Source organism: Podarcis pityusensis (genome assembly GCF_964106645.2).
Source record: "Podarcis pityusensis genome assembly, chromosome: 14".
Lineage (NCBI taxonomy): Eukaryota > Metazoa > Chordata > Lepidosauria > Squamata > Lacertidae > Podarcis > Podarcis pityusensis.
The window spans coordinates 29,516,105-29,543,458 of NC_138039.1; the positions used below are offsets into that span (position 1 = coordinate 29,516,105).

General features: G+C 41.2%; 1 protein-coding gene across 3 annotated transcripts; it reads right to left on the bottom strand.

Annotated features, from left to right (window-relative positions):
• Nucleotides 1-358: 358 nt before the first annotated feature.
• Nucleotides 359-26,772, bottom strand: CLPX (caseinolytic mitochondrial matrix peptidase chaperone subunit X). 3 transcript variants are annotated; one of them, XM_080982149.1, is made up of 14 exons: nucleotides 26,557-26,772; nucleotides 23,406-23,530; nucleotides 22,070-22,187; nucleotides 13,963-14,117; nucleotides 13,045-13,204; nucleotides 11,641-11,682; nucleotides 10,098-10,274; nucleotides 8,632-8,796; nucleotides 8,318-8,406; nucleotides 7,415-7,579; nucleotides 5,478-5,777; nucleotides 5,096-5,188; nucleotides 3,358-3,464; nucleotides 359-2,157 (listed from the first exon to the last, which is right to left on the bottom strand). In XM_080982149.1, exons 1-14 carry the CDS (start codon nucleotides 26,624-26,626, stop codon nucleotides 2,067-2,069), a joined length of 1,857 nt encoding a protein of 618 aa, XP_080838275.1. In that variant the 5' UTR covers nucleotides 26,627-26,772; the 3' UTR covers nucleotides 359-2,066. The 3 variants fall into 3 exon arrangements, with proteins under 3 accessions (XP_080838275.1, XP_080838274.1, XP_080838276.1); XM_080982148.1 differs by having other exon boundaries at nucleotides 23,406-23,566; nucleotides 26,557-26,771; XM_080982150.1 differs by lacking the exon at nucleotides 11,641-11,682 and having other exon boundaries at nucleotides 23,406-23,566.
• Nucleotides 26,773-27,354: the final 582 nt, after the last annotated feature.

The following is a 27,354-nucleotide window of genomic DNA, read 5'->3' on the forward strand; positions in this document are numbered from 1 at the left end:
ATACAGTAATAGATATGGGACGCTGCAATTATTATTATTTTTAAACCGCGGGACACCTAGTTTGCTTCTCTTGCTTCAAACCACATGGGTTTTAAGAAACCATTAATGTCTGTGAGCTGTTGGAGGCATTACACCAGTTTCTAGTCTCATTGCCTAGCAGCCTGCAACTTCAGAATTAAGAAGAATCATTCATAACAAGCTTGGAAAGGATAAAGAATCAAGCAGCAAGTTGCTACACCCACCCAATGCACTTGGTGGCCAGTGTCAAGTTTAAAAAATATTCTATCAGTGTCTAAATGGAACCTAGTTCAGCAAAACTTTTATAAGGACACCTCAACATGAAGGAAGGACATCAAGCTTTTAGGTACAGATTTTAATTTCAGAAATGAATCAAAAACATACACACCCTTTTGTGTTTTTACAAATACTTTACTAAAGGATCAAGTTAACTTTTAAAACAAAGCAATCTTTGCTTTGCTAAAAGATTTAAAATAACAAGATGCAGACCGGCGTTTTAAGCTTATAACTTAAATAAGAATTTTGTGCAAACAGTGACTACTGATTACATGAAAAATATTATACAATTATATGCTACTTTCTTGTGCCTCTTAATGTTATAAGAAGGTAGGCTGGGAAAAATACCTGGCACCAAAAAACTGATGCATGATGGTTCCAGTACGTTCAATAAAAAGTACTATATTAAAATATTGGCATAGAATTTTCTATATTCTATGGTCTATTTCTTCCTGTAAACCTTTGTTCTGTCAAAAAAAGGTATAGCAAGTTTCTGGTTCATCTGTTCCTGTAATATCCATTTTTTTCTCCAAAACCTACATGTGATATTTAATCAAGGTAAGTAAAAATGAATGAACCCTTTGGTATTATATCCAATTATTTTTAACACATTACATTAAGTTTTTAGTAAAGTGGTGCAGTTTGCTCTAAAATAAGGTCAACCCACAACCTGTTTATTCTAGAGCAGTCCCGCTGGTTTGACCAATATGGAGTTTGGGGACCAGAAAGTACTGTCCTAAATCTTTCATATCCAGTTTTTAAGGGCAGTTTTCATTATAAATGAAACAAGTACCTCTAGCACCCACTGCATTTAAAGCAGAAAAGATATTTAGTGCATACTGAATGGTCTTTCAAACAAAAGTAGATTCAAAATATTTGTGTGTTATGTTTCCCTGCTCAAATTGTGTAGTATAATTATTGTAAAATTCCTCAACTATTGGCAATACCTGCATTGCACTCTAGAACTGAAAAAGCTAGGGCGGAGCTGAAAGTTATTCAGGAAATGCATTCAGTAGAAAAAAGGAGCTTTTGAGGGGGCCTGATGTTAACTCAAAATCTTTCTTTTTTTTGTACCGGTTCACAGTTTGAAAAATAACCTTCCCATTGATCCTAGTAACAATGATGTTGCCATGCAGCCAGATTTTTGTCGTATGATGGGAAAAAGCTATTTCAATGTATTAGCATTGTTTGACCACAGTGACTGTTGTCACACAGGCTTGTAGTTGATCAGATCGGGCTATGTCATTGCTACTAAGATGAAATCTAAATTGGAACAAAAAATGGCACCAGCTGCAGCTGACTGAAGTTGAGAAAAGAGGGTTGCAATGGTGCACTGCTGCCTTCATCAAACTGTAGGATACAGTGCAGGTTTTGTGTGTGTGTGTATGTTTTGGAGGGGGTGCATTAACCTAGTGGTAATAAATGGCCAAAAAAGTGCCCCAAAGGAGAAAGGGATGAATTTTACAAGGGGAGTCCACCTTTTCAGCTCAGCACTAAAAAAGAGAGCATTTTTTTAACTGAACAAAATATAATATACATTTCATTTCTGAACATTATGTCACTGAAGTCCAAGTGTCCACCAAAAAAAATAAATCAGTGTGATGTTACGCAAAATACTTGATCTGATTTCCATTAGCGCTGCCAACATTTTCTGAACATGTCTCATATTCAGGAGAGATCCAATGTTATCAAATAGGCTAAAAAGCCGGATGTGGTCTTAAAAACAAAATCCCCATTATAAGTGCATTTTCTGCAGAGCATTCTGACAGCATTTAATTGTTTGCAGCATCTGCTTGGCGAGCCCAGTTTTCTTCTTCTACTCCTGAATCGTATTCTTCTTCAGAAGCATCTTTAGCTGGAGCCCTACAATTAAACACAAGTAGGATCAAATACAGTGGTACCTCTGGTTGCGAACGGGATCCGTTACGGAGGCCCGTTTGCAACATGAAAAGCCCGCAACCTGAAGCGCCGTATCTGTGCAGGTGCACAGCATGATTTGGCGCTTGTGCACCTGCGTTAAGCGCGATGTAGCGCTGCTGCACATGCGCAAGCAGCGAAACCCGAAAGTAACCCTTTCTGGTACTTCCGAGTCGCTGCGGGGAGCAACCTGAAAAAACGTAACATGAAGCAAATGTAACATGAGGTATGACTCTACTTTCATGTAATGTCTAGAACAGGGAGCCATTTCAGCCCAGTTGAACTTTTGATACTGATCCCCAGGACCACAATGCATCTTTACCTCCCAACTTATATTATTATATATCTATAGTAGGGACGTTGTAAACTGTCATGTACTGAATCAGATTGTTGGTTCACTGACAGGCAGCAAAGGAAAAAGGAGGTCTGCGTGCAGAAACAATGGCTCTTTCTCGAGTACTTTTAGCAGAACGGCAGCAAATAAATAACTATTAAAAGAAAATTGCTACAAAGTAGGTGGAATTGCTGTTCAAGATGAATCGATCTACTGGTCCCCTGGATCAAGGAGAGAATCAGTTCTGTGGACTGTTGCCTTGAAAGTCCATTAGAAAATGAAAAATGAAATGACAACTTAAGTCTGCACTTCTTGTAATCTTTTTATCCTAGCAACGCACACCAGAAATAATGGACTCAAAACTGAAGCAGGAGGCCTGACTGGATGGTCACCTATGGTTACTTCCTACTCTAAATATAAAGTATGTCCACCACTGGAGGTAAATTATGCTGCTCTTTGAAGGTTAATTGCTTTTTAAAAAAAAAACACACCCACATTATTATTAAAATTAGTGTCCTTTCAAAAAGACAGCTTTCAGTAAGATTCCTGCTTCCAATTGGCCTAATGAAGCCTCTTTCAAATGCATAAATCTGGCCTTTGAGTTGAAAATACAAAAATGTGAATGTTTATTAGCCATTTTGTTCAGCCTGTTTGTGTTAAATGCTAAGCAGCCATCTACTGTAAAAGGTAGCTTAAAAATATAACTGGAATTTTAAAAAATATTAAGATAACTGTGAAAAAAGTAATTGCGAAAAAGTGTTTTTGTTTATTTTTGCATCAAACCCAATCTAGTGTTGGAAACCTGACATTACCTGACGTATCCTGGGTCCTTCTTTCCTTCCACGACATCTTTGTCAACCTCCACACATACAATGTCAGAATTGGGGACTTCAAACATGGGTTCCAGCAGTAACTTTTCCTAAGGGGTAGAAGGATAAGCATCAAGGTTTTGCTCACACAATCTCTCTTCCAATGAACACCTAGCATCAAGGTTTTGCTCACACAATCTCTCTTCCAATGAACACCTAGCAATAGACAGTTTGCTACAACCACTTCTCTGCCTGAAAGAGGCATAGGGCAGTAGCCAACCAAGCTACTATAGTAAACCTATTGAAATGAATGAACTTTAGTATAATGTTCATTCATGTCAACATCTCTACTTAGTAGCTAAATAAGGTGAGAGCTTAGTTGACAGACATTTGTCAGGAATCCTATCACAATGCTACTTTGCCAAGGCTGCCATCAGCATAGCTACTTTCTTCTAACTCCACCTTAAAAACAAGGTGGAAGGGCTGTAGCTCAGTGGCAGAGCACATGGTTTGTATGCAGGTCTCATGCAGGTTCCCTAGCATCTTCAGATAGGCATGAAAAAAGACACCAGAGACCTGATGCCAGTCTGTATTAGCAGTGCTGATCTGGATGGACTAATGGTCTGACTTGGTGTTGGGCAGCTTCTTAAATGGCCCTACCACAAGGCAAGGTGAAACAAGTGCTTGAAAGTGGTAGATTATGAAATCAGCATGGGTGACGGAATAGAAGACAGACATAAATGACCTATGGGCAGGATCTACTGGTAATGTTCTGTGCAAAACCCACTCAAGAGCTGCACAGGACTGTAGAGCTGTTGTGCAACTCATTTAAATGATGCATGTGCGGGAAGTTGTCTAAGATGCAATTACGCTTCCAGATTCCACTCTAGCCATTCCAGGCCAGCCCTGCTTCAAAGCCACTTCTTATGCAACCTTCAGTTCTCTGCTTTGGGCCAAACATTAATTCCCTGCCAGTCTTGCTCTTCCTCCAAATCAATCTTTGTTTTTTCTTTTTCTGCCTCTTTGACTTGATTACACATTTATACCTTTCCCACTTTTATTTAAAATAAGAAGTACTTAGTCAAAAAAATAAAGATCCAGAATACAGTAAATGAGAAAAGCAACTTCCACCACGATGGGAATAAAATTAGCACCACCATTAATATACTTTTGATTTCACTACTGCATAGGAAGACTCCATTTATTTGCAAAAAGATTGCAAAAGATATGAACTTCCTCATAATGCCCATATTCATTTTCCAAGAACATCTTTGTTCAATACTAATCTTATAATTTGGCATTTAAGAACCCCAGCATTAGGTGAATACATACTGCTGTCATCATAATAAAGCAGCCACTCTATAGCTTCAGACACCACTCCTTTTAATACTGTTAACAAATATTTTAGTGTCTAAACTCAGTCTTTCTTCCAGAACATGTAGAACTATCACATGGCATGGTCTCTTTGGGACTGAATCACTTTAGATTGCTAGGAAGGCTTTGCAAGTTGGAAAGTCTTTAGGCAGCATGGGCTAGGCTAAAAATGTTCTCCCCAAGACAAAATTTCAAGCTGTAGGGAAGGTTGTTTTTGTTTTTAACAAGGGTAACTGAGCCACTAATGATCTGATTTCTAAAAATCTCTTTGTGATTCACCTCCCAGGGCAGACAGTGGGATTTCAATAAACACAACTAATGGTTATGTCCTAGATCATTGATACCAGTGAAGAGAAACTAGCCTTACCATTATAGATCGAAGACCTCTTGCACCAGTCTTGCGGTCTAAGGCCAACCTGGCTATAGCCTTTAGGGCATCCTCAGTAACATTCAATTCACACTGGAAAATGCAAGACAAAAATTACACTCGGTAGTTCCTACCTCCCTCCCTATAGAAACTCTAATTGCATTTGGACAAGCATAAATTAAATTTGGAGTCATTTTTCCTTTTGTTTTTCAGCAGGAAATGCAGTCATCATTTAATAGAGCTGCATATTAATCACAATTTTTCTAAAAATCAATCTAATGTTTTAATGTGTCCAAGAGAGAGTCCTGCTCATTTGGAAACAAAATACCGGTAACAAGAAAGAGCCCTGAATAAGTCTCAAGTAACAAGAGAAAATCCAAACCTTGTCCATGCTGAATAATGCCTGGTATTGGGGAATCACTGCATTCCGAGGCTCGGTAAGAATCCGTACAAGGGTTTTCTCATCAAGGCTGTGCAGGGGGACCACCACTGGCAAACGCCCCACAAACTCAGGGATCATGCCAAATTCAATAAGATCTCGTGCCTCCACGTGCCGAAGCAAGCGATCTTTTTCTTCCATATCCTGCTGAGTGCTGGAATCTCCACCTACATTAGCCAGGTCTGCAGCTGCTGCAGCCCTTCGGCCCTTCCCCAGATTTGATGGAGTTCCGAAGCCAAGATACTGCAAAGACCAAAAAAAGAGAGAAAAATATAGACTGCATTTAAGAAGAAAGTCCCAATTACATTATGTATATTTTTCTTTCACCACATCAATATGTGGTGGAACACTTGACCACCTTAGTTGGTCTCTAAGGTGCTACTGGACAGTTTTTAATTTTTTTATTTATTTTGACTTGACCACCTTGTTACCTGAACACCATTTGAAAAATGTGAAATCTTTTCAAATGCTGTTCAGGTAACAAGATTTGAACACACAACTTGTGGGATTTGAACCCATAGCCCAATGCAGCAGTCACTATATGAACAAGTTTTTGTGGCTCTAGTTTTTCAGGCAACGATAGCACAGCTGGTCTCCTATAATGTTTAGCTTTCAACATAAAAGTATTATAATTATCAAGGACTAAAGAGTTTTATAGAACAGTAACACTTTTCATCATCTAACATAGTTATGTCAACCAGACCACATGTTGATGCTGGAAAGTGCCCTTTGGAAGATAAGCACATGGGATCGCCAGGCTAAAAATAAAAACACAACCCTCAACACTTAGGAAAGCCAAAATATAGTCATTTATATGTTCTACAGTGGTGATAAAAAGTATAATCCAGTATGCTAGATAAGCCAAATGGGTGGCAGCTCACCCTTGTGCCATCCTTATAGGGATAACAGCTGCAGTTGTTGAATGCCAGGTCAGCTTGGAGTTAAGATCTTCCTCAACAATGATCTGATTGTGGATGAGGAAGCAGTTCTGGTCTGTGTCACTGAGACCTGGGTGGGTGAGCAGAGTGGAGTTGGTCTCACCCAGTTGTGCCCACCGGGGTACTTGGTGCAGCCATCAGGGAAGACTTGAGGGTCAGGGAGAGGGAGTTGCTGTGATCTATAGAGATTCTCTCTCTCTCCAGGCTCTATTTTCAGTTACGGGGGTGGGAATCTGAAGTGTGTGTTCCTGACATTGGGCAATCGGGACAGATTTGGTTTTTTGTTCGTGTTTTTATAATGTCTTTTGTGTTTTTATCATGTATTTATATGTTATGAACCACCCTGAGATCTACGAATGATGGGTGGTATAAAAATTTAATAAATAAGTGAAAAAACGCTGAAAGGCAGCCACTTTGGGGCTGCAACAACATGCCAGCCACGCACGGCCTTGGGTAATGTATTTCATAGCACAATGGCTCCGATCCTTTCCAGAATAGCTACCAGTAGTTAAAACCAAGTGTACCTTGCATGACTGAAAGTAAAGGTAAAGGGTCTCCTGACCATTAGGTCCAGTCGTGGCCAACTCTGGGGTTGCGGCGCTCATCTCGCTTTATTGGCCGAGGGAGCCGGCGTACAGCTTCCGGGTCATGTGGCCAGCATGACTAAGCCGCTTCTGGTGAGCCAGAGCAGCGCACGGAAACGCCGTTTACCTTCCTGCCGGAGCGGTACCTATTTATCTACTTGCACTTTGACGTGCTTTCGAACTGCTAGGTTGGCAGGAGCAGGGATCGAGCAACGGGAGCTCACCCTGTCGCGGGGATTCGAACTGCCGACCTTCTGATTGGCAAGTCCTAGGCTCTGTGGTTTAACCCACAGCACCACCCACGTCCCTTTTACCTTGCATGACTAAATTGTACAATTTTAATTCCACGTCTCCTTACCTTTTCATTTTTCCTCCGGCTGATGATTCTGTCAAGACCATTAAAAGCACCAGAAGCCACAAAGAGGATGTTGGTTGTGTCAACCTGCACAGTCTCACCACGTAATTTACGGGAGTTCTTCTCTGGAACATTCACAATTGTCCCTTCCAGTAACTTTAACAAGCCCTAAGTTAAAACAGGAGAGGGTTGAGCAATGTATTCATAATGACATGGCAACCTTGTGCTCAGGGGTGATCGAGTCAACAACCTGAGCCATTTGGATGTTTCCACAAGTCAGCCAGGGCTTTGAAAGAAGCACCAGTCATATCAGCTGGAAAATCCCCAAAGCTGTCTGGAAACCCATTGATCTATCAGCCTCTGAGGGCAGACCATCCTAATAAGTCCCCTGCTTCTACAGAGGGGAGAAGGCGGTGAGGAACTGAATCTCAACAGGAAGTGACCTGAGCATGGCAAGGGACTGATGTCAATACCTCCCACCCTCTTCCTGCCCAGTTGAGAAAACAATGTCCAAAGTGTGGTCTGCCAATGATATGTTGAGACAGCTCCATGCTTGTCATGGCAGCCATGAAGTTCTAAGCCACCCCAGAGCCAATTGCCTCAGCCTGGATGTCGAAATGCCCCCAAACTGGCAGGTGTTTGAATGCCTCAAGCAATGGGGTGGGAGTATGCCTTCAAACACTACCCCTGGAGCTTCCCCTTCAAACTCCTTGGTGAGGAGTGAGTGGGCATGGCTTCCTGATAGCCTGGCCAAATTGGAAGGCCTGGAGGGCCACATTTCGTCTGCAGATTGGAGGCTTTCCACTCTTGAAATAAAGCATGGCTTAATGTTACATGCAAATTAGGACAGTCTATCTGGAGCTTGATAGTTCCTGAAAGAGCAGCAGCAAAGCTCTCGATACTCACTTGCTGAACGCCTTCTCCTCCCACATCACGCAACTGATGAATGCCTGGCACGCTGCCAATCTTATCCACTTCATCCAAGAAAACAATTCCTGTAAATTAGAGGCAATTAATGTGAAGAGCATTTGGGTTGTGCAAGAAGGACAATCTGTACACAGTGAAGGCCATCTTTTTTAAACATAGAACAATGTGCTGTGGCAGTGTTATGAAATGCTGCCTATTGCATAAGAAGAACAACCCAAACATTAAAAGAACAAATTAAAAATGTATGTGAGGCTTTACTGGCACCTCCAGCGGGAAGAAGGGCCCAATTTTACCTTGCTGAGCTTTTTCTACATTGTAGTTTGCATCCTGCAGTAGTTTTGCAATAACAGACTCAATATCTTCTCCCACGTAGCCTGCTTGAGTCAAAGTGGTACAATCACAGATTGCAAAAGGGACGTCCAGGCATTTCGCCAGAGTCTGAGCCAGTAGGGTTTTACCTAGGTTAATATATATATGTTATTAACATTCACTCGATGGCTTATTTTTATAAAATTTAATTATTTTCCACTAGGAGTCAACTACCAGTGATATTTGCTTTTGTACTAGCAAATCTAGAAATTCAGGTAACCTGGCATGCCAACCATTTTATGTCTAAAAGGTTTATTATACAACTAGCAGGCACTTAAGGAATACCATTATTCTAATCCAATAAAGTTGTGCATATTTATTTCATTTTTGCAAAAAAGACTACAATGCTATGGTCAACTTTTTATTTAAAACACAAACACACATTTATAGTCCAAAGGAAGGGTTACAAGATTAAGTAAAGAGACCATTACAATTTTCTTGCTAATATGCAGGGTACAATACCAAGTCCATTACTTTATTTACATTTTCCTTGAAATAAATAAAAATAAATAAAAGCAGCTTATGATATTATCAGCACCTAGTTTACAATATGTTTATAACACTAGATGCAGTGGTATGTGTATTACTGAATTAAAAACTTTGCCTTTAAGCTATTACAGGCATGTTGATATTTGGAGCAATCTCTGCAGCTTCTCTTGACTGCCATATTGGACAGATGGAATCTAAATGTTAATGAAATATTAAACTCAGAAAAACTGTCAGCGTAAGGATAGTTACTTCTGTAAGATGTGAAGTACACTTTTTCAGGAAGAAACTGCCTTCTCTCTCTCTGTTCTTCCCTAAAAAGGAACTCAGTCAACTTAAAGGGTAGCTAGTCTTTACATGGTCCCCATGTAAAGCTCCTTCCTAGAGCTTCCTAGACCTCCTTCTTAGAATTTTGCTCAAAACTGATGTAATTTACCGTATTTTTTGCTCTATAAGATGTACTTTTTCCCTCCTAAAAAGTAAGGGGAAATGTGTGTGTGTCTTATGGAGCAAATACAGGCTGCGCAGCTATTGCTGAAGCTATTCTGAATCCCAGAAGCCAGAACAGCAAGATGGATCGCTGCGCAGCGATCCCTCTTGCTGTTCTGGCTTCTGGGATAGCCGCACAAAGCCTCTTCAGGGCAGGTGGAGCGTTCCTCCCGCTGCCCTGAAGAGGCTTTGTGTTGCTTTCGCTGAAGCCAGAACAGCAAGAGGGATCGCTGCACAGCCATCCCTCTTGCTGTTCTGGCTTCTGGGATTCAGAATATTTTTTTTCTTGTTTTCCTCCTCCAAAAACTAGGTGCGTTTTATGGTCTGGTGCGTCTTACAGCGCGAAAAATACGGTACATAACAATCTACCTAACAACCTGAACGTTTTAACAAGGTACAACACGCCCTTACAAACCTGATCCAGTTGGTCCAAGCAGCAAAATATTACTTTTTTCAAGCTTGATGTCATCATGAGTTGAATCTAACACTTCACCTCCTCGCTTTTCCTGGGGCATCTGTTGGTTCACCTGCTGCTGCATTGACGCTCCCAAAGCATTGCCATGGGGGCTAATACCAGCAATCTGGAGAAGTTCTGAAATGTACAAGTCAAAGTAACTGAGAATCAAATTGACTCAATCTAGATTTGTTTGAGACAGCCTGCAGAACATGCACATATTTTTCCAGACAACTCCAAGTATTGTTCCATCTACCTGAAAATCAAGAGAGACCATAGCATCTGAAAACCAGATTGCAACATACATCATCATGGGAGGATTTAGATTCTAACAAATATTTTGGAATAAAGAGATCAGAAATATTCTAGTTGAAGTGGAAGTTTCTCATTTCCCATTTCCATACAAATTACTTTTAAGGCAAATTTTCTTCTGAAGGTAATCAGAAGTCCCTTCAGGTGCCACAGTAATGGGAAAAATGTTAAATGTTAAATGGATAATAGAGATCCATGATAGTGACTCTGCAAAAAGTTACCCAATAAAAATATCGCAGGCAAGAATTTCTTTTAATTCAGGCCCATCAAGAAAGGAAAGAATTTGACATTTAGACATACCTCACTGGATACTTCTTTAGTTTTGTAATTTAAATTAAGTGACTCTATGCTGGAACTGCACAATAATCTAAGTTCTAAACTTCACATCACAGCCATTGTTAGTATCAAATCCACAGGAAGTTTAAGCTTTCACTCACATATCAAGTATTAAAATTATTTCCAGAAGTTCTGAGGAGGTTTTACCTGCCTTCAACACACTGTGTTGAAGTAAAGCTAAATCATCCTCATTTTAAGACACCTAAATCACAGAAGAGGAACCCATTGATCTCCAGATTCTGTTGGGACTCCAACTTCCATCAGCCACAGCCAATATGGCCAATCGTCAGAGATGATGGGATTTCTAGTAATCCCACTACACCTGTAGGTTAACAGGTAACTCACTCCTGGTGGAAACACAGAGGTATTGTTTTCACAGCCAACCTGTGTCTGGACTGTACTACTGCAGATTGCAGGTGAAGGCTCACATGTCTGGATCATACTACATCAAAAAAATAATTTCTGCACCCCCAGAAAGCAATCCACCAGTACCCTTCTCCCTGACATGGTAGTTTTCTATATGTAGGTATCCTGCCCCCATAATGTTGGAGCTTTCTATCACATGGGCTTCTCTCCCACAACCCAACCTGAAGTAATACAGCTATAGCACAATGCTGACCATTTCTACTAAGCAGTAAGTCCTGCAGAATTCAATCAGGCTTAGTCCTGGGTAAAACTGCAGCTCTAGACACAGGTTTTCTACCTCAGTGAGAACTAGGCCTGAGCGGCTATTTAGAAAATGAATGCAGTCTGGATTTGCTGTATTATTTTTACAGAGTCACAATTAAAATACTGCTCATGGTTCAATTCAGGCAAGGAGATATTGCAGAGGAGGACATGAGGAGAGCCCACTTACTTGTAAATCTGTACTCATCCTCCCGTCTTCTGATTTCTAATTCTAAGAGAGAGGATGAAAACAGTAATACGATACATATATTTATATATGTATAAATGAAAATAAAAGCATGACACTTTCTTCACCTCTTGCCCTCTTCTGAATACAGGTTTATGGAACAATTGATTTAATTTATATTGCAAGAAAACTCCTCCGCAAACATTCAGAATTTTAACAGCCTCCCTAATTTTTTATCTTAAAAAAAAAAAAAGGAATGGAAGTCAGTATTAAAATAGTTATGCTAAAGAGTTGGTATTAGTATTTGTAATTTTAAAATGGAGTTGGGATTAAGAAAAGCAAAAGATACAAAAAATGAACACACACAAAAACTCTACACTTGCAGTGCAAATCTTATACATATGTAATCAGAAGGTGTATTATAGAAAAAGAAAGAAAAAGAAACCTTGCTAAAATTTAACAGCATTAAATGGGTCAGACACTTCTCTTATGAGCCAGTTGGACGTTTGACTTTTTCTGGGAACAGCAGACATATTTGTCATTTTGAAACCTCGCTCAATTTCAGAAAAAGGAGCATCCATAAGAGATCACACTCTTCAGCAGCCATCTATCTCCAGGTGTAAATTTGTCTGCTCCAACATGATAAGAACCCTTAATATATTTTTAGCATTCAATTACTATTTCTGGGTAGCAAGCAATGCTGGTCCTTATCAGAGTAGACTCACTGAAACCAACAGACTTAATTTACTTAAGTTCATTCATTTAAATGAGTTTACCATATGACCATCGCCTGCTGTCATATGTAATTTTAAAAGTGAACTAGGGTCCACGCTGTGATGCTGGATTAAAGTGACTTTGCCCCCTAAGCACAGGAGAGTTAAATTAGTTTTTTTGTTCCATGCATACTACCCACCATTATATTCTGGACTGTCTTTCCATGTATCTGAAATAACATTACTTTTGTTCTACATCAGGGGTGATAGTCTATATGCAAATAAATCTAGTTGTCCATTAAGAATATTCTTGCCCCAATATTCCTTTAACGAAGGCAACTTATTCAAACCTGTTGCTTAAAAGGATTCTACCTTTTGATTCTCATGTGTTGAAAAAATTGAGGGAAGAATATAGTGTATGATAAGTACATAAGTAAACGTCAGCTTTCAAAAAGGTTCTAAGAAAGAAAAACTCTCTGTTAAACTGCAACAGTGCAAAAATTGAGGCAGAAACAATCAAATAATTTGGGTTACCAATAATCTGTCTATCCTGTGGACAAATCACCAACACTGAAACGATAACAGAATGTGTACTGTTTAGCTGCCACTTGGCACCAAGATCACACAGGGAGGAGACAGCATGACTGATGGTGCCAGACATATCTGCACATACAATGTAATATGAAAAACAAACCTCTTGGTGTTAAGGAAGTTTGCTTTTCAACTTCAGCTTGCTGCCTCAGGTTGGCAGGGATATTGTTGTAGATTCTCTTATAATGATTGTACACTGCGACCGAAAGCACCTTCTTGGCAAAACACTGGCCAACAACATACTTGTCGAGGTAGTTATAAATCTGGCCGAAAAAAGAGAAAAGAAACAGTCAACGGATCCCCTCAAGGCCAGAAGATGTTTAGTTAATAATACTGATCACTTTAAACTCACTTCCAGTGGGGTGATGGAAAATCCCACACTTAAATTCCCAATACAGTGGTACCTCGGGTTAAGTACTTAATTCGTTCCGGAGGTCCGTTCTTAACCTGAAACTGTTCTTAACCTGAAGCACCACTTTAGCTAATGGGGCCTCCTGCTGCCGCCGCGCCACTGGAGCACGATTTCTGTTCTCATCCTGAAGCAAAGTTCTTAACCTGAGGTACTATTTCTGGGTTAGCAGAGTCTGTAACCTGAAGCGTATATAATCCGAGGTACCACTGTATATATTTTGCAGGAAAATTTATCCTTTGAAGGTAACCAAGGTCTTTGGTTTCCTCCCCAAATCCTGGGAGCACACAAACTAGGGATTTTTTATTTTATTTTTTAAAATAGTGGTGGTGGGCTTATATTGTTGAACTGCATCAAGAGCCCTGTTTTTCTTCCCAAACCCTTTAAGCAAATTTGAAGGGACAAATGAAGCTTATGGGTGATACCCAATGTAAGCCATACTTAAGAATAGTCTCCCTGAAGTCCGGTGACTTTGTTAGGTCTAATGACTAACCTTGGATATCACACTACGAAAGCAGAATAAAGCAGAATTTTGTTTGGCTTTGTGAAAAAACAAGTCACAAAACTTCAAGGTAAGATAATCAAAGTCCAGTCAAAGAAAGAAGGCTCTACTTTTTTTGGTGGAGGTGGCGGCTTCTGTTGGAAGGCCAACTTCACAGCTTCGGCTGCAGATTCCGGTTCTTTAATGATGCTCTTCTTGGAATCCGCTTCTGACAACACGACGAAGAAGTGGTGGCATTTTTCACATTTCACAAAGCGGGTAGAAGCTGAAAAGGGCATAAACACAAACAAGACAATAGTTATTTAGTAACAACTGATTTATCCAGCAGTTAAGAGTGGGTTAACGCAAGTAAAAACTTATGGGACAATTGGAATGCTTGAGAGTGTGGGTGGAAGACTGGCCCATGGTTTGGCTGCTCCTTCTGGCTTAAAGCCTCCCCTCCCCACTCCATTTGCAGCAATTAGGAGCTTGAAAACAACCTACCGATGGAGCAAATGGGAGGCTGTTTTTAAGCAAAACCACTGCGCAGGGAGGCACTTGAGGGGATCACTGGATACCCTTCTCCCCCTCTATGTGCTGCACCTCCCCTTCTAAAAATCTCTAGCCCACCTCATGGCAATTGAGCATGAAGATTACCTTCCAAGAAGCCCCACACCCAGCTGCAATCTTCATGAAAATCACCTGCTTCCCACTGGAAATTAGACTTTTCAAGTCTCATTACTGGGGAAGGGAGAGAACAGTGACAGTCTGTGTGTGTGTGTGTGTGTGCGCGCGCACACACACACACACACACACACACAGATGTGTGAGAGAGCGCAAATATGAAAATGTGCGTGGTGTGCTTGCATATGTGAGTGTGCAAGGGTGTGTGCGGCCTAGTCCTACCTCTTGACAGATCTGACCATACCTGCTTTTGTTTTGGGCCACAGCCATCATTGGCATGTGGCCCATGGAAGGTTGTTCATAAAGGAATGTGGCTCCAAGCTTGAAAAGATTCCTCACCCTGGTTTATAAATTCATTTGTGTTTTTCAGTTTATCTTCCAAAGCATAGCACCAACGAGCCATTTCATGCACAACAACAAAAAAACCCTTCAATATTATAGAATTTAACCAAGGTTCTATTTTAAACTCAAATCTTGTAAGTGATTTCCAAACAACTGGCTCTGCCAGTGGGCCTGCGTTGCTCCACTTTTACCCTGCCCCACCCTGGTAAGAGGAAGTGCTACCGAGGCCAGCAAGCCACTATTATACATTGAAAAAATTACACAGTTCACTGTCTCAAAAGAATCAAAGAACATCACCTCAGTTTTCTGCATCCAAGGAACCTTTAGCTTGGAAAACACAATACAAGACATCAGATTCTTATTCTATGTGTCTGAGGGGGCTTTTGTAAAGCACCGTCTGGATGGAAAACTGTTAAGCAAATACAATAAACTAAGCTCTAAACTTGGTCTCTTCATTAGTGGGTGCTGCACTCTCAACCCAAGAAGGAAAATCTCCCCACTCGCAACTGCTCAGTCATACTAACTGTGCAGTAAACACCGCGATCCTGTGTCCAGCATGTAGAATGGGGCCCAAACAGACTCCCAAGGCACTTATATACTGGAGGACGTTTTGGACAGGTGAAGTGTAACTAGAGCTAAGAGCCCAAGGCCTGAAACAGGAGGTCAGCAAATCCTTTCTACTTTCCAGGAAGAAATCTTACACCAGTCATTCCTGATGTAAAACTAACTTTGTGAAGCACTAGGGACATTCTCTGAGGACAAGAGGCTTATTATTCAGCAACACAGTTTCAAGTTGTGTTGTTTTCCCAACTGGCCTTTTCTTGACATTTTTAGTGACTTAATTACTAGGATTGTTTTAACTATGTTTCCCAAAACAGACAACACTCAAGCAGGACCTGAAGCTTCCAGTTTTGTTGGGATGCAAAGCGGCTTATATTTGATAAGCATTTTTGTGTTCCAAAGTAAATGGGGAAGAGCAACAACTGCAAAGAGTTACTGGATTTTTCTTTCAAGAAGCAATAGTTACTTCCTCAAAAATGACACTTTGTTTAATGTTATGGGAGGGGTAAACATGGATATCTTATAGGAGAGGTTCCTGGACTGTGGGCTGCAAGCTTTAGTCAACATGTCTGGATTTGTAACTGAACATAGGATATAGCACATCCACCACATTAAACATTTGAACCGATCTAAATGTATTGTTATTGCTTCTTTTATTTCTTATATTTTACAATATATAGGAAATAAAAGAAGCAATCAATTTAAATCAATTTAAAATCATACAATATTTAGCACAGTGCATTAAATTGCTACAGAAGGCAGAAAAATCATAAAGTGGTCTGTCTCCCAAGACCCTCAGCAATTTTCAGGAGGTCTGTGGGAAAAATTTGGGAGCCAATGTGTTAAGATCTGGTTCTAAGTAGCAACAGTTTAGCTGAAAGATGAGATAATTGATTCAGAGCAGGAAAAAAGGAGTACCTTAATACTGGGGTCTGACCCTCAGAATAAGAAATGTAGAGCAAGTGAAGCGATATATTTGATCGCATCTGCAAATATGTGATCTCATATGTACAAATGCCACGTTTAACTAGCTCTCTCTATATCACAAAGATAGGTACTGGAATTCCACAGGGTTGTAATATGATCAGGGGAAGCCAGTTCGGGCCAAGCTACACAAGATGTGGGCAACATTATTGGCTGCTCATGTGTCTGCCCCATTCACAAGCAAATTAATCACTGGTGTGCTGCCAAGCTTTCTGTGGCTGCTATGTGCATTGTTTTATCTGTTTTAATATTCTAATATATTGCTTATATGTATATTTTTAATGCTCTGTAAGTCATTTGGAGACGTTCAGGTAAGAAACAACTAACAAGTCAGGTAAAAAAATAAACAGAAGCGGGGCAAAGGGGTCTAATTTTGACAACCAAGTTTGCACAGAGCTGAATCTTTCCCTGCCTGCTTGCTTCCAGCTTTAATGTGCCTGGTTCCAATTCCAAAGCGACTTGGACTTGGGGGGGGGGGGAGCACCTGAAGCAATGAGGTACAGTGAGGTAAGGCAGGAGGTGGTGCAGGGTTCAGCTTCTGTCATCTCTGTGCCTTTTGATGTAGAACACAGACACACCCACACTTTATACACAAATGAGAAGAATGCAAGAAGGAATATAGGCGCCCCAGGCATGCCCAGTTTGTTTCCTGAATTATATTAATCCAATCAATCAATCAATCAATCACAGATGGGTAGCCGTGTTGGTCTGCCATAGTCGAAATAAAAAAATTCCTTCCTGTAGCACCTTAAAGACCAACTAAGTTAGTTCTTGGTATAAGCTTTCGTGTGCATGCACACTTCTTCAGATACACTGAAACAGAAGTTACCAGATCCTTCTATATATTGAGAAGGTGGGGAGGGGTATTACTTAGAAGGGTGGTGGGAATCGGAGATTGGCAGATAGCTGAGATGAGCCTGTTGACGACTCTTAACGACTGTAATAGGTCTTACAGGAAAAGGCAAGGGGTGAGAAGGTGAGAAATGGCTTAGTCATGTATAATGAGATAAGAATCCGATGTCTCTGTTCAGACCAGGTTTCTCCATTGTTTTAAGATCATTACCAAACTTAAAACAATGGAGAAAACTGGTCTGAACAGAGACATCGGATTCTTATCTCATTATACATGACTAAGCCATTTCTCACCTTCTCACCCCTTGCCTTTTCCTGTAAGACCTATTACAGTCGTTAAGAGTCGTCAACAGGCTCATCTCAGCTATCTGCCAATCTCCGATTCCCACCACCCTTCTAAGTAATACCCCTCCCCACCTTCTCAATATATAGAAGGATCTGGTAACTTCTGTTTCAGTGTATCTGAAGAAGTGTGCATGCACACGAAAGCTTATACCAAGAACTAACTTAGTTGGTCTTTAAGGTGCTACAGGAAGGAATCAATCAATCAATCAATCAATCAATCAATAAATATCTGTGATAGATTCACAGAGCACAGAATTGATGGGAGTTTCTATTTTCCCAGATACTAGATAGACAGGGACCTTGGGTCACTGCCCAAATCTCCTGTCCCTATATTTTCAACTACATAACTTTCCTCTGCTTCTTTCTTGAAGACCCATTATGAGCCTAACACGCTGCCAGAGAGCTAGAAACGGAGGGGGCACCTCTCCATGATCCTTTTCTTTCTGTGTAGGATAATCTTATTTGTGTGTCCAAGAGCACAAGTGCACAGCCATGCAAACAACAAGAGTTTTGTCATCAGGGTTGTATTTCCCATTTATGTATGCTATCACTCTGTGATCCAGAAAATAAGCATGTCCGTGTTCCACTGATGAGGAAGATTTCTCCACAGCACAGAACAAAGCAGCATGAGGATGCAGCGGACACTGTGTTAATTAGATTGCAATTAGTTGGGCCCTGCTGAGAAGATTTGTGTTCCAAAAGTCCCAGCAGGGATAAAGCCATAAATGTCGAAACAAACAAAACTGTCTACTAAAGCCAATGCCTCTCTCCTCTGTATATTCTACAGAGCTCTAGCAATGCACAACCTAAGCTCCACCCAGATTCCACCTGTGGTCCTCAAATGCCCTCAAGCCCAGGAAGAGCAGCATGACCACCTCTGCGTCTAAGACCAGTCACATGAAAAATGCAGTTTCAGACCTTTGTACCTTTAAAGGCCTTTTGATAACTGAGATCACATAGTCCAGTACCACAGCAAACTTGTTTTTGACCTATTGAAACCCACACTATATTTGTTGACAATGTATTTATGCTTGCTAGAGTCTAAGTCAATGAGATGACGTTATATATTTATATTTGCATAAACAAGGGGGGGAGAAGAAAATGTAGAGAAGGTAGAAGTCAAAGGAAAATGAAATGCAAAAAGAATTTTGAGTGAAGCAGAACTGAAAGCAGCAACAGCAGGCCCAATCAGGCCTTCCCACAGCAGTGACAGCCCTGTTGGTCCACCTCCTGCTGTATGATGTCACACACGCGTGCCGCCGCCCCCCGCCCCCCCACGTTGGGTGGAACCTGGCAGCTGTGTTTCTGTTAGCTGTGTGGCTCCACTATTTTGCATATATTAACTGTAGGGGTTGGTGGTGAAGTATACCTGATCCCCAGAATCAGGGCTATCTGCAGGTTTATAAAATCTAGAAGTCAAAAAGGAATTAGACACAACAATAACAACCATGTTCATTTTTGTCTGCAATGGCAGGATGGTAACAGTAATAATTTAGGGTAGAAGTTTAAATTGATTCTCTCTCCGCCCCCAACCTCAAGGCCCCTTTGCTGAGCAGTGAGAGGTTCAGCCAGCTAGCTTTTTGCACTGCTTATCTTGCACTCCTGGGAGGTTTCCTTGCCTTGAGTAGCAGGAGGGAAGCGAGGTGGAGAGGATGGTGTAAAAGACTCTAGCAGCAGAAACATGCTATCAACAGAGAGCAAAATCATCCTAATGTGTCAAATGCCTGGGAGAAGATGTAAGTTGTTACCTGGCACCAAAAGGATGTTACTGATAGTACCAGATGGACTTCACTGCGGAACAGCATTCAACAAGCAGAAAGTCACAACTGAAAAGGCCCTTTCCTTTGTTGCAACCCTCTGAGCCTGTCTCAGATGGGGCTCCTGGAAGAAGGTCTCAAGTGAAGAGTGAAGGGAGATTTGTATTAGGAGAGATGCTCTGAAATATATTGTTTCATAGTGGAAACACTTGTGATTCGACATGCTTTCACATTATAAACAAACAAAATAAAGAATAGTTCTGTTGGGTGAAAATACTTCTTGGCTTTGGTATACTAATTAACATATGTAATGTGTGGTAACAAAACCATAATTTCAGTTCAAGCCACAAGTGACTGAATTGCCAGAAAAAATTGTAATCCAGCTGGAAGGAGAACAAGACTTTCCACAGCTCCACATTCAAGGGAAGGTAAAAGGTAGACTACTGAATCACACTGAAAGATCTCAGATAAAATCTAGAGTGGAGGGAATCTTCCAGTTAGATGGCTTTTTGTACTACAACCGCTAACTGTTCTTACTACTAGAACTTGTGCAGAGTCAAGAGACCATGAAAGCTCAGGCTTGTCCTGCTGCAACATTTGTCTCAACTGACACAGCGCTGGAATGACTTCTACGGAGGCATGCACAGCTGAATAGATACTTCCACATCCTGTACTGGTTTGTAAAAATATTAAACTTCTTAATTTCCTGTTTCTATTCCCCAGCTCCAAACCATGGGCCTCGGTGCATACTTTTCTAGCCCTGAATATTAAATGTTATTTCAACATCTCTACCCACTTGAGTTTTCAGGCAATATCACACAGGGAGGAGGCAGCAGAAAACAAGAAATCTGCTGACAGATCACTCTTGCAAAGTTCACATTTCAGTTCCAGATCCCTATTCCAAGGAAATGATAGGCAGACAGGCCTATCTAACAACAACAACAACATTGCTTTTGGATGCTATAAGCCAGCATAAAGTAGTGGATACTGTCTCACCATTCAGTCATAAACTTCAATATTCCTTAGAATGGCTTCGAAACAGCAGGCCAAATTAGCCCTTGTCCTGTGGGAAAGGGTTGCAGATCAGTGGTACAGCATCCAGGTTAAAACCTTGGCATCTCCAGGCAGCGCTGCGAGAGACTCACTGGAGAGATGCTTCCAATCAGTGCAGACAACACTAGATGGACAAAGGTCTGACTCTGTATAAAGGCAGCTTCCTGGGGGCCATTAGGAGGCTCTGACTAGTGCCTTTTCTTGTTTCTTCTGCTGTGATCATTGCTGCTGCTGCTAACTAATATTAATTAATTAGCAAATTAAATATTTGTTATGTTTTTATATAGGTCTTAATATACTTTCCTAGTCACCTGGAAGCCTTTTAGTAAAAAAAATAAACAAGCAGGCTACTAATATTCTAAACAAACTGAATAATTTTGGGTCACACACAGTCACTTACACACCAGTCAACTTCACTAGATTGTTGTGAAGTAAAATGGGATAGCCCCCGCTCCACCCCATTTACCATTCTGAACTTCAGTCAGGAAAGACAAAAAAGACATGTGAGAAATTCAACTGTCATGTGGAAACTTATCCCTTAAATCCTCCTAAAAGACACTAGCTCCTCAAGTGAGCTTAAGGGTGTCAACACAAAAATAATCTTGCCTACTTCCAACCATCTTGACTACTAGGGGGAAGCCCATTTATATTTCTGATGCAACATTAGCTAGAAAAAAAGAAAATTCATTCTGACTCTGCTTTCTGGGCATGTTGAAAGCTGTTAGTTGCAAGAAAAAGGACTGAGTCAGTGTTTGCAGTGATAAGGTGCAACTCTCCTCTCTCAAAACCCTGGAATGCCTTTTATCACGCCCCACCCCTTCGGTGGAGAAAAACCTGTCTATCTATCAACTGCTGCAGACCCAAGATGATGCCAAGGAGGAAAACCCTGGGAAGCCATTAATCTTCTTGCAATTATGCCTAACAAAATCCTGCTTCTTACAACTCCACCTCACAAACATGGACCTGACACATGAGGAGAGGCACAGGCAGCAAGCAGCAGGTCCAACAGGATTCCTGTGAAGTTAGTAGGAAAGTAGGAACAGGTCAGGTGCCCAACTTAAGAGGTTTTTTGGATCCAGTGCTTTTTTTCTTTAAAAGATGTTTAGGGGTACTCTCATTTTGACTCAAGAAAATCACCATCTTATAATTCAAATTGGGAAAAATAAATACAGTAAATGGACATAAGTACAAAGATTCACAAAATGTCTAGGGGTATGCATCCCCCTGCATCCCCCCCAGAAAAAAGCACTGCCTGGATTCCATTTTTTAACACACTGGGAACCAGAAAATGTAGAATCAGGTTGCTGGAGAATATGAGCAGCAATTATTATCATCATTATTATTTTAAGATGCATACTTTGCTGTTTGCTCACCATTAAGGCTCCCTATTCAGAACTGAGGTGAACCAGCAGAACAGAAGAAACACAATACCAAGGGGCAAAGTTTATATTGGCCATACTGTACATGGCTATAAGATATTTATTCCAACTCCTGGGATGTCACCTTCAACGTGTTCCAGAATCAGCTCTTACACACAGTTAAACACACACACGTGCAACTTATCATTCAGAAGGAATACTTTAAAAATCCTAAGTTATAATTTTCACAAAAAATGCGAAAGTCAATCTACAGAGCCCCCAAAAGCCCTGCTACAACTTACACACAAAGGTCTCCACATGTGTGCATAAGTCACCACACTTTGGGCAACGCAGCTGGTTTCCGCCTTTGCCGGAGCCTCCAGAACTTGACTTCTTGCTGTTGCCTTCACTAACAGTTTTCTAATGGAAGTAAATAAAACAGGATTTGGACTGTTATAGCCAGGCAACAGATTTACAAACTTGTTGCACTTCACATTATTCCTCCTCGCCCCTGCCTCCATCAGCATGTTCACCCACTAGAAACAAGGTCTCTGGTTTTACCTTATCCACCCACCCATCCCTGCCTGCCCGTTTCACTCCAAAATTTCCCTGCTGTTTTCTACACAAACATGGCATCCATGTTCACCCTGTGAAGGTGTTGTGTATTCTCATATATTTCTGAGAAGCTTCTTAGCTCACTAAAATATTAATCATTCATGTGAAGAGGTTTCTCATTAATATCGATGAAAAAAATATACAGATAAAAAAACTAAAGGAGTCTGGAACAGCAATTTGTGCAACTATAAACAGTGCCAATTCTTGATTTAGGAGAGTAGGAGGGGCTCCATGCCAGTCTCATGGCTACCCTTCTGCTTGCCCCCTCCCCCTAGGCCCAATCCTGAAACTTCCCAGAGGGGAAGCGCAAGTCACTGCTCCGTCTCCTCATTCCTGTCACTACTTACATGAACAGAGAATGCAGGTCAACTTGAAGCGACAGCAAGGAGGAGCAGGAACAGGGCCAGGAGGCTCTGGGGGTAGGCAGTGGGGCCTCAGAAGGGTGCAGGCTTTGGCAGGTGCCTGACAATAATGATCCCTGATGTAAGGTTTGTGTTTCAAAGCTAAAGAAATCTCTCTCTCTCTCTCTCTCTCAAAAAGGCCCTCCACAATTTAAACATGTTTTGTCAGGAAAGAAACAAAACACATACCCCGAAGTATTGAATTTAAAGAGGAACCAATTTTTATGATTTTATAACTAAGCTTCCTTGGCTCAACTCAGACATCATGTCAAACTATATATCATAGTCTAGAATCCAAATCAGGATTTGAGCGTTCATATGCACAAGCAACTTGGATTCATTCATAAGGCTATCTGTAGTGCAGCAGGGTCTTTATCCATGGTTTGGAGTTTTATGGCATCGCTACACAGTCATTCCCAATTCAGTGTTATCCAGTTGCTATACAATATATGCACTTAAATAGCAAAAGCATGGATTCAAATTGTGGCCAGAAATCATGCTGAATAATTTCTTTTCAAGTTTTTAGGAAGCTTCTAAATTTTGGTTTTTTAAAAAGAGAAAAAACTAAGTACTGTGAACACTTTTTTTGGAAGAACAAGGTCTACGGAAAATGCTTGCATACCTTACTCCCATCTCCTGAACCATCTTTGCTTGCACCATCCTTTGAAGCAAAATATGCCGGTGTTTCAGAGAAAGTTCTCAAGGGAATACTTCTTAGTGACCGTGCTTCAAAAGTCCCAATTATTCCTAAAACAGGAAGGCAAGAACGGCCACATGTAATACCTGCAAAAGAAACAAATTCTTTTGTTTTGCAAAACAAACTCAGCCCACATTGTAGACAATCTACCATCAATCCAGCTAAAGTCACTTATTAGGAACTTTGCTCCAATGAAGTCACTGCATCTCATTTTCATCAAAGGTTGTGACCAAAGTCCCACAAAGGACTCTTTCACCTTCCACAGCTATCAAAGAGCAAGTGTTCATCATATGGAGTGTGTTCTCATTCAATGTGCAAATTGTTTTAGGATCAGAGTGATTGCTGAGGTAGTGGGACTGGAGCAGATGTGTTGCCATATTGATAAGACCTGCTGCAGGCTCACCTATTGGTTGGAGAATAACGTTGTCATGGTGCTCCTAAATCAGATGTAAGGACATCAGTGAGACACTCCAATATGGATATGTATGCAGTTGGGTCATTATGCAGAAGATTCACAAAGAATAGAGATTCACTGCCTTTGACTATGAACAGGAAGCTAGCAGCCCCAGCCAGTATGACAAATGGCCTAGGCAGGCATGTCCAAAGTCCGTTTCGGGGGCCTAATCTGGCCCGTCAGTTGGTTTAATCCTGCCCCTGTGGCAGTTCTAAAAAAAGGTTGACAATTTTGGTCAGCCCTCATGCATGCTCACTTTATCAAAACTGGACCTCTTTGAAAAAAGTTTGGACACCCTTGGATGGGAGCTAGAGTCCAACATCTGGAGGGCCACTGATTAATCAGTGACAGTAAAGTTTAGTCAGTAGGCTGAAAGTTAAGAGGTGATTAATGAAAAATAAAACCTTTTCTATTAACAATGTATGGTAACCTTTCTTTGAGAGATTCTAAGTTTACCCATTTTTCCAAATCTGAAAGAAATCATCAACATATGTACTGCACGGAATGAGTTGATTCATAGCATCTTAAAACAGTCTTCCCATGTGTTAGACAGCCCTCTTGTATAAACATAACATGTTGCTCAGACATTTATATGTCCTACCTTTTTAAATGTTAAAAATCAAACCAAGGAATCTTACAAAAAATAAAAAACCACAACAAAATCAAACGAACTCTTAGTACAGTCAACTTGCATGTGGGTTATGTTTCAGGGATAGTCTGTAAAAACACGTATAATCAAGCCACCCCCTTGGAAACGCCCCAAGTAAGCAATCTTACCTTCTAGAGCCTGTGTACCAAACAGGTATTTCACCCCAAACAAGGCAGAGCACTTTTAAGCTCTCCACCTTGGTTACTGGGCTCTGTTGTGAGAACCTCCCAGAGCCCAGTAAGCAAGGTGGAGAGCTTAAAAGCTCTTTCCAAACCAGGAAAACACAGTGCAGAAAGAGCTTGTAAGCAGAGGCCTTCCGTAAGTTTAATTTGTGTGATTTCAGCTGGTTGGCCTTCAACAGCACAGATAAATGCTTAACACAAAATAAACTGCAGGGGGAAAGCAGCCTCACAAAAGGTGTATAAGCAACAAAGGCTAACAGTGCAATCCAAAGTACCGTACATCTACTCAGAAGCAAGTGCCACTGTATTAAGTGGCACTTAAACACGGGTAACTCTGCATGGAATTGTAGGGGTAAGGCTGCAAATACTAAATATACTTTGAAACCAATGGGAATGATGTCTGTATAAATACAGCTAGAATTCTCCTTTAATTCATTTAAGGAGTTGAAAGCACTTCACAGAGGTTACCTTCAGTACTCTTAACAACTCCTCTGCTACGCAGATCAGTATTATCACCCCTCTTATTTCAATTTACAAAGGGGGATGGGTGGATGAAGCATTTGTTGCTACATTTTTAAAGGAAATATATTGTTGGACCCCACCTTTGGATGGTGTTTATTTTCCCTGACTGAAAAGATACATAGACACTTTACAGGGTTACAACATATACCGAAGGCCAGCAATTAGGTAATAAATAAACTATGGACCCAGCCTAAAAGCCTCCTAGAGAATTTGTGGCAAATTTCAACCAAAATTTGAGCTTTTAATTTATTCCAGAATTTATAAACTACATTCAGGGAATACCTGAGCAGGGTATATGGAGCATAAAACAGAATAAAAATGTAAACAAGAAATAAAAATGACTGGATGAAAATAAACAGATTTGGGAAGGCTTGGGAGAAATGTTTTCAACAAACACCAAAAACAAAATGTTGGAGCTTGCTTCGCTTCTAATGCAAGAGAATTCTAGAGAACTAATGATACACCCCAACCCTTGCAAGGAAAGGCTCTCCTATTGTTTTTTATAAAGTTGCTTTGAATCTATTTTATGGTTATATTTATTTTCTCATGACCAGTTTTGGTCTTATTTCGTACACTGACTCAACGTATAATTAATGAATTATGTTTTTTAAAAACAGCTAATACACAATTTATATAGATTTAATCAACATTCTGGCACACTGGGCTTCAGTTCCATGAAAGCTTATGCCATAACAAATGTGTTAAAACTGCAAATACGAACATCACTTTTCCTAGGATAAAGCCCCACTAAACTCAGAAGGACATACTTGTTGAGCAAAGATACATGGTTAGGATAGCACTGAAGGTGTCACACAATACAATCCTTGGATTGTACCCAACATTAAGTTATACCCAGAGTAGACCCACTGAGGTCAGCGGACCGGAATTAATCGTGTCCATTAACGTCAACGGGCCTACTTATGAGTGGGATTTGGATACAAACCTTGTTGTTTTGCTGCAAGACATTATTAGGACAGGTTACCCCTCTAAAAGCTGACAGATAATAATTAAATTGCATCCATCTGGAAGCCTGATGGGCTATAATAAACAAATCCTACTCCTCTGGAAACTAACAAATTAAACCCGACGCAGAAAAAAAACCGTAAATAAATGGTGTGGGGAATATTTTCGGGGGTGGGCAGGCCTAGCTTGTAAAGGGCGGGGCCAAGGCCTACCTGAGGGGACGGGAGGGGGCCGGCTCTAGGCCGCGACCAGGGTGAGCTGGGTTGGGGGGGGGAGAAGGGGAAAGGGCTGCCCCACCCCCGTTACCTCTGCGCGCGGACGGCAGCGAGGAGCTGAGGAGCCGCGCGGCCGCTGCGCAGGTGTTACAGGCGGCCATATCCGTGGCCCCGCTCCTCCTCCTCCTTCCAGCCGGGAGAGAGCGCCTGGCGTAAACAGCTCGGCCTTCTACACGACCCCACCGACAGCCTCCTTCTCGACGACCTGTGTGGCGTCACAGGCCCCTGAGGAACTGCGGCTCCCGGCATTCGCGGCGCCCGACCCCGGGGCGCTGGGGGCGGAAGGGAGCGCGCGATGCTTCCTGGGACTAGTAGTCCAGAGAGCGGGGAGGCGGATACATAGGCGGGAAGTGCGGCGGCGGGGCGGAGGGAGAGAGATAGTGCATGATGGGAGTTGAAGTGCGCAGGGCGCCGTAGCCTTCGACTGGGTAGTGTATCAATGGCAGAGTAGAACGGAGTTTTCCCCAATCTCATATAAACAGTGCTTTCCCTCCCTAAAAAATGTTTAGGGGTACTCTTATTTTGACTCAAGAAAATCACCATTTTATAGTTCAAATCGGGAAAAATAAATACAGCAAATGGACAAAAGCACAAAGATTCACAAAATGTTTAGGGGTATGCGTGCCCCTGCGTACCTCCAGAAAAAAGCACTGCATATAAAACATCATTAACCAACAGTAGTCAGGTTCAGTCTGATCTGGACAGTGGACCTCCCATCCATGGCTGCATTAGCCCATCCAATGAATAAAACACAAGCAACAAATAATTTATAAACTAAACATTTGTGTAGGGATTGCTCCTTAGTTTTTCCTCTCCTGAAGATATCTTG

Bases quoted from the DNA above. Each gene is read 5' to 3' on its own strand.
- CLPX (XM_080982148.1), bottom strand. From the start codon at position 26,626: ATGGCCGCCTGTAACACCTGCGCAGCGGCCGCGCGGCTCCTCAGCTCC. The intron at 22,188-23,405 runs GTATGCAAGCAT...TACTTCCATTAG, and splicing joins GTTCAGGAGATGGGAGTAAG to AAAACTGTTAGTGAAGGCAA. The intron at 13,205-13,962 runs GTAGAGCCTTCT...TTTTTCGGCCAG, and splicing joins CGCCACCTCCACCAAAAAAA to ATTTATAACTACCTCGACAA.